We start from the raw sequence: 11,638 nt of genomic DNA, 5'->3' as shown, positions 1-11,638 counted from the left end.
ACCTTATTATCGAAGTCTCAAAAAAATGTTTTTTTCCTCCTAAATGTGGCCCTAAAACTTCATTGTATGCTGGTAGCTGGTATTAGTTGGTTTTAGCTGGTTGAGGATGGATCAGGCTACACTTTATGCATAATCCATGAGAGTAGACTGATTTATGCCCCTTGCTTTTCGTACTCCCCATCATGATACTGAAAATGATGCAAAAACATATCTAAAGCTGGTCAAACAAGTTGGTCTACCAGCTTAACCATCTTAAGATGATGAAGCTGTTTTTTTCAGAAGGGTCCCCAGAGCTACAAAAATCTTTCCTTGAGCATCCCTGAGCCGCTGAGGGAAAATACATGATCCTCCCTTCATCATAAATCACTGATTTCACCGTTTCTGGCTGTGATAAATGATGTGATTTTGAAGCTTTTTTCAGGAGAACATGCCTTGCAGGTTTTGGTTATTTGGAATGAACAAAAAATAGAACCATTTAAGTTAAATGCCCCGCCCCTTTGCTGCATAAAAAAACATAACTCCCTCACATGTGCTTAAAAAATTATATGGAGTGCCTCCCCCATTTTTCGCCACCCCTCATAAATAATGAACAGTCCCATTGAGACATCAATTAAGTTTTTTTTACAAGAGTCAATACTTTTTGTTTTCCAATATTTTTGGAGCCATTTCATCCACCTGCCCCCAAATTAGTTTTATTTTTCTCAAAAGCAGCTGCTAAAATTGCACTATTGGAGAAGTAAATGCATTTAGTGTATTGGCTTTGAGAATGCTTTATTTTTTCTACACACACTTCGGACTAAAAACTACTAAGAATCAGTATTTAGTTCTGATTTGGACGTGGCTCTGATGCATCGCTTTTGATCCTTTTTCAAACTGACAGCTGGACGTTATTGAGATGCAATGCATAACCTAAAGGTCATTTCAGCTTTGGAGAAAATCTCTCAATTATGTCAATTAGATTAAAATGTTTTGAGAAACGGGGGGGGGGGCAAACAATTCTTAATTTAGCATGAACTTTACACGTTTATTGACAATCCATGATAACAACAAAGTCTTGTGAGCGTGTGATAGTTGGTGAGCGTCAGTCATGAATGAGTTCTGTGAAGAGCGACCGATTGGCAAAGTCTGCAGGCCGTTCTTCACGGCGTAGTGGTGATGGACTGTTGCCGAGACCAACATGGGGGACGCCAGCACTCAGGAAGTAGAAAGGCACGTGGGTAATTCTTCCACTGGACCAACACTGAGAACGCAGAGGGAGAAGTTTTGGGGGAGGTAGAGTACAGAGAGAGAAGCACATAAAGTTATTTACGTATCAGGGCGTCTGCAGAGCTCACAAAGTTAAACTGGAGACTTTTTAATACAACATAGAACACAACTTAACATTTTTTGATTATCATACTGACTAAAATATAAAAGTATGAAGGAAAACCAGGAAGGATGACATAGCCTTGAATTACTTATAATTAAAACACATTTTTTTTCAGTACTTCCTGGCAGTTTTTGACAATAATTCCTGATGATTTAATTAATCAGAGGAATGTTTCCTTGACCCAGATAGCTGGCACAAAGTATACAGACACAAAATAAGCAATTAAAAATGATTATTCACTAAGTTTTTGGCAAAAATCCACACATGCCCATTATCAATGAAAAAAATCCTGTCAACTGTACAGCAGCACTGACTGTTTTCCTCAGGTCTGATGGTGATGACTACATGAAAAAAAATTTTAACAGCCTCCCGTAGATATACACTGTGGCATCAATTCTACTTTTAAAAGTGAATAATGTCTCCCGACAGGCCGCAAACAAACAAAAATATTCATCATGGCTACATAGCAAGCAAAAGAAAATATTTTAAAACTTGTAATTTTGTTTTACAAGACCAGCAAAAACCCAATTTATGGCTGAAAGCATCACATTATTTACTTTAATGAGACCATTTATAGTGTCAGACTGACCACAGTGAGCAGAGCTCCGTGATGAAAGTTTGGGTGGAACTGCATCAGTCTCGGCTCGGCACCAAGCTCACCCTGAACAAAACCACTAAAACACAGAAACACCAGAAACATTCAGTACATGCAGATAGGATATGTAGAAGTACACTTGGAAATGCAATACCTTTAAACACTACTGAAGCTACACAAATATGAAACGCAAATAAAAGTACCAACCAAGGCAAAAGCTCAAATATGGGTTTGGTTCTGGTCTTGAACACGGCTATGATCGCAGGCCGACCTGCTGCTTGAGGATCACCTGAGAGAAAGAGAAGACAGAGACGCTGATGTGAGTTACTGAACTAGAAATAATATCACATGTAACTGATCGGGTTCATCAGGATGAGGAGAAGAAAAGTGAGGCAAACCTTTGAGAAGCACTGCGAGCCTCTCTCCTGTCGGGTCCCAGGCTATAGACTGGATCTCTCCTCCGACACTGTCAGACAAAGAAGACAGCGAGTGAGCGACACCAAGCTCGACTTTTCTGTTAAGTGGCTGTAATGTTAGACGCAGGCGGGGAGCCAAGCAGCAGTGAATGCTGCCTGAATACTGAATGAATGCTTCAAACATTCTTGTTTGAACCTTTTTTGGAAGCCCCACTTATCACTGTTTTTGATGTAGTTCAGCTAAAAGATGGATAATTAGCCATCTAGTTTAGAGCTCTTACATGATGTCTCCATCTGGTGTGTTGAAGGTTGTCTCTGATAGGTCGGCCACCACTGCTGCAGCCTGTGGCCCTTTTGATGTACATGTTGGTACGCCTGCTGAATAACAATGACATCATACAGGTCAATTTAAGTATCAAAACTCTTTAAAGGGACAGTTCACCCCCAAATCTATAATACATATTGTTTCTTTTACCCTTAGTGCTACCAGTCTATACTGTGGAGAGTTTCATGAAGGAATTATTTTCTTTCTACCAAACTACTCCCTACAACTGCGTCACTACACAGAAGGAGGCATGTATCTACTCATGGACGAGATGTTTGTGCTTGTGACAGTGGGAGATGTAAACATTAATGGCGTCCTCCTCAGCCGAGCTGTAATGTTGGCTAGCTCTGCAGCACTAAGTGAGCTCACAATAGATACGTGTTTCCTTCTGTGTGGTGATACAGTTGTTTGGTGTAGTTCAGTAGCAAGAAAATAGTTCCTACATGAAACTGCTCACAACAAGGTCTTATCTTTAGTAACCAGATCATGATTTCTGAAGAGAAATTGCTGTTTAGTTTATGAAATGTTTTCTTTTTTGTTGTTGTTGGGGTTTTTTTGCGCTTTGAGCATGGCAAGCCGATCACCACATTTCTGCAGCTGATATCTCCAACACTCCGCAACTCACACCAAAACAATTTAGACTGATAAACAGCACTACAGGTAAGAGGAAAAATGTGTATTTTTGATTATGAGGTGACTGTCCCTTAAAGTACTAAAATAAGTTTTTCACCTAGGTTTAGAAAACACAAATTCAAGATGTAAATCAGTTCTCAATTACCAAAACATTTGGTTATTTTGTGTAAAAACTGCAGACAGATAACCTGGATAATCAGTGAAGGTCAGAGCGTAGATGACCGTCTCTCCCTGTACGCTGAACAGAAGTCGACTCCCATCTGGACTCCAACAGCCGGACTTACCAAAGTAAACAAACAAACCTAAATCCATTATCATCTATTCAAAACATGATTTAGAAAATGTCTGAATGTTGGAACAGTAATCTTTAGGGATGCATGATAATATCGATGCATCATCGGTATCGAAGATTTGGCTTGAAAATGAAACATGACAATCAGCCAACATGCTGATTTCTGCCAATATCAAACAATTAACTTTTATTACTGACAACGTGAACATTTACAAAACATCAACCTGAAGCTAAATTACGTTTCTTATTCTCCACATTGAATGAATATTACAAACATTGAAAATCATTGTATTTTATGTCTCCATCTGCTTTTGGTCCATAAGAGTACGCATAATATGATGTTAATTCCACTACAGAAGAGCTGATCACTAAATTTAGTTGGGAAAAAAGTGGATGTATTGATATCAGTATCGACTATCGGCCAAATGAGTTGTTATTTTTTGGTATATCAGATATCAGTAGAAAATCCAACATCGTGCATCCCTAGTAACTTTAAATCACAGTGACAAGTTTTTACCTGACAGCGCCCTTTTAAACACGGCCAGCGCTCACAGGTCCACATCCTGGTCTCCCAAACCCTGAAGAGAGAAACTGTTCTTATCTAAGTGTAAAAACACAATTTTCTGTCCACTTATTATCTTACAAAACCTGCTAAACTCCAGACTACGCCACTAATCCCTTACATGTTCATAAATATTCATGAAAGGTGATTAGACCTGTAATAACACAGCAAGAGGCCACTGACTTCACACACGTTCATCATGGCAGAAAAAATCCAGCACATATTCATCAGCAGCCTCACACGTCTTTCAAATAAGATGCACTATTGTAGCTCCAAAATGAGAGTAGATTAGAAACTTTAAGTGTGTAAAGTGTTGTCTCTGACCTGAACAGGGCAGACGGTGTCGAAGACAGGACATGGCTGCCATCAGGGGACCAGGACAAGAAGGTGACACCTCCTCCTCCAACACGCTGAAGTGGCACGCAACTTTCTGAGGCTACATCCCAAATCTGACAAACACATTGATGCCAAAAGTATAAAATCCCACAACCGTGTTTTGAATCACTTCCTTATAATATGAATCATACTCGAAGATGAAACCTCGTACCATCATTGCAGTGTCCGTAGGCGAGGCCGACGCGAGGAGGGATCCGCTCGGAGACCAGGCGATGGAAGTGACGGGAGAGTGACCGGGATGAGACAAAACTTGAGCACAACCAGACGACGGCCTGGATGGGTCGAGAGCACCAAAGAAGTCAGTGCAGCGCAACAGTGAAAATGAAGACCAGTTTACTTTTTTCAGGAAGCCATTAAAGTCTATTAACAGGGTTTCCACTGCCTAAAGAAAGAAGATTTAAGACTTTTTTAATGCCACTTGTAATGAAAAATAAGGTAAAATTTACAGTAACCAAAACTCAAGGAATATGTCATAAACTAACATCGGTTACTAAGATTCAAGAGAATTTAGCCAAATATTTATTGTGACATAAAACATGACTTTTTGGTGATGTTAACACAAGGGGCATTTGGTAATCTTTTTTCAAAGTTATCCATTATTTTGAGCTTTTTAAATGCAACAAAATCAATTCATGAAATCCTACTTCCTATGTATTAGCATTTTAAAGATGTTTGAAAGACTAGTTTAAGACCATTTAAGGCCTTATTTTTAAATTAATGGATTCAATGCCTTTTAAGACTTTTTAAAGATCCGTGGGAGCCCTGATTAAAAGAATTTCTAATTTCTATATCACATTTTTGTCAGTATTTAGCAATAATCCCTTATGATATAATATATCAATTAACATGACCAGGACCCAGATTAGATGCATAGAATTGATGGCTGAATTAACAAATAAGTAAATAATAAAACTATTTAAGATAAAAGTGACACTTTCCCATTATGAGAGGATGAACTCTTGCTCGTTATTATAGCTAAAAGCAGAGACAGAAGTCGGGTTTCCAACCAAAGTTTTAACTAAATTTTCAGAAAATAAGCAAAAAAAATCTGCAAATTTATGAGCTTTTCCTTCCACTACTGTAATACAAATATTGAGAGTTGATTCATAGGTATAAGCGGTGGGTGGCACTTATTTTCCAGTCATGATAACACTGCAGAGGAGGGCGCAACAATATGACGTAATTAAAAGAGCGACATTCAAAAGTCAAAGGAATAAAGATACAGATGTATAATAACAAAGAGAACACTGGAAAATGGAAACAGAGAGTTTTGAAAAAATCATATTACAACTATGTTTTGTTGAATGACTTTTGGTAACAGTCCTGTGTGCATAAATAAGTGTGTTAAAGGGCTCAAAAGAAGATGAAGCGAGCTTGCGTTGGCGTGTGATGGCACGCCAACGCAACTGTGCGTTATTATTTATTTCCTAAATCTGTTCCCATCGCACCTAAACATGTTTACCTTTTACTGATACACCAACTTATTCACCTCACCCAAAGGGTAAAAACATTTTTGCAATATATATTTTCTCCATCATTATTATGTTTGGCGTTTCCGGGTTTTATTATGTGCAAATTGAAAATGTGCATTAAAACAGGTAGATAAAAAATGCAAATGGTGTTTGCTCCAGTTCAGGTGGAGCTAACGGCAACACAAAAAAGAACTGAAAGGCCTGTTTGCAAAATCCAGTCACACATATAGTTAAGCAATGTCATAACATAACATTTAGCAACAAAATGCAAAACAAAAAAAGATGCAAACTTTTTAGTCCCTAAAGCTGTCTCTTGTTTTGTTTAGTTTTAGGTTTTTTTGGAGGGAACTGAATACAACAATTTTAACACATTTAAAGACATAGTTACATACCTGGTTGACAGTGAGCAAGGATCCACGTGCCAGACCAGTAAACAGTTTTGACAGGCAACGGCGAGGGCAGACGCGCACAGCGGCTTCCACTGCACTGCTGCTACACTCTTCTGTAGACGGTGCTTCAGTGTGGGAGTTGTGGCGCTGACAGACAAGAGTACAAAGAGAGACAGAGAAGTTCACGATACTGTGCTGTGCTGTCACAGAAGAAAGAACAAAACCCCTCTACGAGGCTGACACGGGCTCAGATTTCATGTTTGTGTTTGCAGACTTTCGAGGAGACATACAGCTTTATTACTTCTGCCACAGAGGTTATGTTTTCGGTTTGGTTTGTTTGTTTGTTTGTTTGTCAGCAGGATAACAGAAAAAGTACTGGACAGATTTTCATGAAACTTGGTGGAAGGTTGTAACATGGACCAAAGAAAAACTCATTAAAATTGAAGCAGATCTGATCACAGGGCAGATACACTTACTATTTCTCACTTTTGTTGCAAGATAGGGCATTTGGCCTTGGCAGAATAAATGCTATTGATTTAAAAAATCCAGTAGATGGTAGTAAAGTTCACAGAGACAAAAGAGATGACAGAAATACGATGACTCCACATCACAACCTAAAATCAAAGTGAGCAGCTTAATTCCATGAGCTGTTCTACTGGTCTTCTTCAGAGCTAGGTTACGTTACCTTTTGGGGTTGTAGATCTTAATGGAGTCGTCCAGTAGTGCTACAGCAAATTTATCTGTATGAGGATGCCAGGCAAAGGCTCGCACCACACAGTCAGACCTGGTAAAGCAGGAAGAGTTAAAGCAAAGAGAGTTTACTGAATATTAAAGTGAGCAATCTTACAACAAAAACATTTTTTGTAATTTTGTCATTAACTTCTGTTCAAAAAAGTTTATTATAGTACTAGGCTAATGTAATAATTTCAAGTCGTAGCTTAAAAAACACTGCAATTGATTACAAAGACCCCACAGTTTTACAATTATTAATGTAAAACTTAACTAATGATTGTTTTCGTTATCATTTCATTTGATTTTTATTTTCCACATTGATTCGTTTGTCCATCACAGTGTCCTGAAAGTCATGAAGTGTCTTGTGTTATTCAACAAACAGTTCAAAACTTTGAAGATATTCAGTTCACTTTCACTTAGGTCAAAGCAAAACAGCAGATCCTCATATTTTAGAACATGGATCATTGGAAAATGACATAAAAGTTTATTTAATTGTCAAAATGGTTGCGGGATAATTTCTCGTTGATCATCAAAAAGATGCTAATTGTTGCAGCTCTGCAGTTACAATAACATTAAAAACTGTTCCTCATCAGCATGTCTGCTCATGTTCATTCATAACAAATAATATCTTCAATCATTTGCCCTTTCAGAGAAAAACTAAACTGCAGATTACAAAGCTGCCACTTACCAGTTCAACACTTGCGAAAATTCGGCAAGCATGTCCTCACTGCTCATCTATGGAACAAATGACAAACGGGAAATACGTAAAATCATTACAACAAACATCTGGAAATTAAAAGCATTGCTGTCAACAATACTTTAACTAATAACTTACTGTGAGGTGAGGAAACAGGGAGCCGTGAAAGGACGAGAACCATCGGAGCAACGCCAGGTTGCAACCAGAAATCACCGACAGCCATTTAGGCACTACAAGATCACAAGATACAGAGTTAGTGTAGAAACACATCAGTGGGAAAATACTGTAAGAGCAGGTGATTATTGTATGTATTAAAGCAAATCAGAAGATTCTGGCATACCCTCTGTATTTGAGTTGGTAATTTCTTCCAGCAGTCCTGTGAAACCGCCATCCCGCCTGTGACGGACAGAGATAATTTGCACAACATATCTTTGTCTGTGAAAAACGCTGGACGTGTTATTGATTTGACAGTACACTGTGATATGACGATTTCTGATACATTATTTAAATACTGAAACAAACAGTGTTGCATGTTTTAAAAGTTGTAAGTAATACATTGGGTCCAACTCGAAGGGCGGACTGAATACCGGGTGCGGCTGCAGAACTGTTCTGTTTACTAACCAAAGGCTGTATTTGGCTGATATAAACTGATTGCATGCAAGCATTTTAAGTTTTATATGTTTATATGGACAACTTCAGATGATAAGATAAGAAAGCAGCGATGTTTAAACCTTCAGCGAGTACACCAGTGTGTACAAAATGCCATAGATATGTTTGAGGTGGTTTCAAACTATCATTTGTTTAAAAGAGGGCACTCACAAGTTTATTTTTTCAATTATAAAAATGTCAAATTTTGTAGATTTCTTCATCATAATTCTTTAATAAGTAAGGGATTCCAATCAATACTAACCTCAATAATCAAATACTGTGTTTGTCATGCCATATTGACACTGTTAATAATATATACAAGTTATATTACATCCAGTTGCCAGCTAATAGGTATATCTAGCTAAAATACAGTGTAATACAACAGTCCTTGAATAAATTGTCACAACGATTGTAATGTTTCTCTATAAAGAAGCTGATTCAACTGAGATCATTTCGCTGACCTTATAATGCAGTATAGTTCAACAGCACCACAAACTACAGCCTCCAAAATAATCATAAAGTTGCATAAAAAGTTGCATCAACAATATCTCACAAACAGTTCAACAAAAGCAAAATTATAATATTCATAAAGAGAGAACTAACAGCAGGATTGTTGTATTACACTGCAACATTTTTAGCTAGGTGTACCTAATAGACTGAAAACTGTATCCGCACAATGTACTGTGTCACTGTATACTGTAATTCCCACACCTAACCTGTGTGTGTGTGTGTGTGTGTGTGTGTGTGCGCGCGCGTGTGTTTATTACGTACCATGCTGCTGCACTCCTCATCCACAGTGTCTCAGAGTGGTCTAGGAAGGCCGCCTTGCTGCTGCTTTCTGTGCGACTGTGGAGCTTCAGAGACTCTCGGGGGAAATACAAACTCAGAGGACTAGACTCCTGCAGAAAGCACACAATTATGTAATGAACCTTTTTCTACAGGCTGCACAGTACAAATACATGAGCAGATACAGTGTATGTTGAGATGCACCTTCTGGCACTGCATTATACAAAGAAACAACTGTGTAACAGTTTAACGCAACACATTTCAACAACCCCACAAACCTGATCCTCCAAAAAGATGAATAAACACACCGCTTCAACAAACACTGAACATAAAATAAAATATAAAAGACAATAATGTGCAAAAGTCAGCATCCTAACCAGACAATGAAGACATGTAAATAAAGAAACAATATTATTTTATATTGCAGTGTAGCACTAGTTAGTCCTGGTATTGAAAAGGAAAACAAACACACATTATCAGACTGTTTTTTTAATGCAAACATAATCCTGTTTTGGCTGCTAAGGTTAGGGACTGTTCATTATCGATGAAAGGGAGGGAGGTGTTGTTTAAAGGGGGAGGCATGTTAAATATTTTGAAGCACTAGGGAGGGACTTATGTTTTTTTTCATTTTGGCTAAGGGAAGGGGCAACAGCATCAAATGGCTGTATTTTGTATTTAATTTACCGCATATTTTTACAGAAAACATGCCTACTTCCACAGGTGTGGAAGGCATATTTTCTTTAAAAAATCCCTTAAATTACATAATTTATTATAGCCCTAAACTGTAAACACAGAAATTATCCTTGTCCAAACTGTGGCCGGTCCTTGAGCACATTATTAAGGATGAATGCTTCAGTCAGAGAAAACAAACATAATTAAGGCAAAGCTTACATAGTGATATTTCACCAAAATCACTTTGTTTTATGTGTCTCATTTCAAATTTTGCTAAAAATATATTTTTTACACCAACTGACCAGAATGCACAAGAGCAAAACACCAAAGCATTTTTTCAACTCCACAATATCGTCCTCACCTTTTAACTCATAAGTTTCAAACATGAAAGGTTTTTATGATTTAAAAACTAGTTTATGGTGGAGGGAGGGTCATGCATTTTCCAAAAGTCATTCAGGGAGGCTCAAGGAAAAATACTTGCAGCTTTGGAGAAGGTAAAAAAAAACAGGAGTCACACCACAGCCACTCCCTCCTCTGATAAATAAAGAACAGTCCCTCACGAACATGTTTACACTTTGAAACACTGATAGTCGTGCTGTGATTTTGGACCATTGTCCATATCGACCAGACGTTTAATCAGCGGGTCGTGAGAGACTTTAGTTCAGTGTAAGCGGTCTGTACAGTGACCACCGTCAGACCTGTTTGAGTCGGTCCTCGGTGGCTCCTCCTGACAGCAGCTCGTTGTTGGACTCGCACAGAGTGGTCTGTCCGGGCGGCAGCGGAGGAGGAAACAACGCCAGGGAGCACATCCTCAAAACGGTGGACACCGCGAAACCTGAAAACATAACGTGTGTCAGTCATGGTAACGTCGTTGATGTCATGTTTACATCCTCACAGCGGACTAACCGCCGGTGAGCTAACGGTTAACGTTAGCTAGCTGCTTCAAGCTAACTAGTTTGATATCGGCCTCGTTTTGACAACAGGAACAGTTTTCGTCTTAAAAATCATGAAAGTTACCTTTGAAGCGTGTCCTGTCTCGTGTAATGAAGTCAATTATGCGGCGCTGTGTTTCTAAACAACAAAATAAAGTACATGATACGTTTCTGTCACACTTTCGGTTCCCCAGGACTTCAAGTGAATCGCGCCGTGCGAGCTACGGAGAGTCAAAGGGACAAACAGAGCGGAGTTTGGCTACAGAGCGCTGACGTGCTGTCCCCTTCAGGACACAGAGAGACATCACATCCACACTGAGCTTAAACCACGGATGTGACTGTGTTTTAGAGTTTAGATACTTTAAGTTTATTAGTCATTTTATTAAACTAATACAGATAACTTTTTGTCACCTGTATTATTATTATTATTAATAATAATAATAATAATAATAATAATAATGATGATGATATTGTGGGTGTTGTTGTTGTTTTATTATTTTATTCTCATTACATTACTTTAGTTAAGTTATGTTTAGTTTAGTAGCCTATAGTTGTGTTTAGCTGCAAAACAGGTTTCGCACCAAAGTGCTTAACAAAGACAGACACATACAAGCATAGAGACACAGAAGGGCATAAATGAGTTAAATAAGATCAAAATAGAACAGTTTTGAACACAATTTAAACCCCGGAGTATATGTATATATGTACAAATTATAAATTTG

The 11,638-nt window shown here is 38.3% G+C and overlaps 1 protein-coding gene across 2 annotated transcripts; it reads right to left on the bottom strand.

The window, feature by feature from the left end:
• Positions 1-290: 290 nt before the first annotated feature.
• aaas (aladin WD repeat nucleoporin) lies at positions 291-11,184 on the bottom strand. Of its 2 annotated transcripts, none has more exons than XM_042491896.2 (17): positions 11,002-11,184; positions 10,683-10,819; positions 9,298-9,425; positions 8,219-8,274; positions 8,017-8,108; positions 7,870-7,916; positions 7,135-7,233; positions 6,453-6,596; positions 4,740-4,860; positions 4,517-4,641; positions 4,148-4,208; positions 3,527-3,617; positions 2,662-2,755; positions 2,363-2,430; positions 2,172-2,253; positions 1,959-2,043; positions 291-1,240 (listed from the first exon to the last, which is right to left on the bottom strand). In XM_042491896.2, the coding sequence occupies exons 2-17, from the start codon at positions 10,791-10,793 to the stop codon at positions 1,082-1,084; spliced, it is 1,563 nt and encodes a 520-aa protein (XP_042347830.2). In that variant the 5' UTR covers positions 10,794-10,819; positions 11,002-11,184; the 3' UTR covers positions 291-1,081. The 2 variants fall into 2 exon arrangements, with proteins under 2 accessions (XP_042347830.2, XP_042347829.2); XM_042491895.2 differs by having other exon boundaries at positions 2,662-2,758; positions 11,002-11,182.
• Positions 11,185-11,638: the final 454 nt, after the last annotated feature.

Source organism: Plectropomus leopardus, chromosome 9 (genome assembly GCF_026936395.1).
Source record: "Plectropomus leopardus strain MGB_pleo_1.0 chromosome 9, ASM2693639v1, whole genome shotgun sequence".
Taxonomy (NCBI): Eukaryota; Metazoa; Chordata; class Actinopteri; order Perciformes; family Serranidae; genus Plectropomus; species Plectropomus leopardus.
This window is presented reverse-complemented; position numbering and strand designations above follow the sequence as displayed.

Bases quoted from the DNA above. Each gene is read 5' to 3' on its own strand.
- aaas (XM_042491895.2), bottom strand. From the start codon at position 10,793: ATGTGCTCCCTGGCGTTGTTTCCTCCTCCGCTGCCGCCCGGACAGACC. The intron at 2,431-2,661 runs GTAAGAGCTCTA...TTTGTCTGACAG, and splicing joins ACACCAGATGGAGACATCAT to TGTCGGAGGAGAGATCCAGT. The intron at 2,254-2,362 runs GTTTGCCTCACT...TCTTTCTCTCAG, and splicing joins GCTCGCAGTGCTTCTCAAAG to GTGATCCTCAAGCAGCAGGT.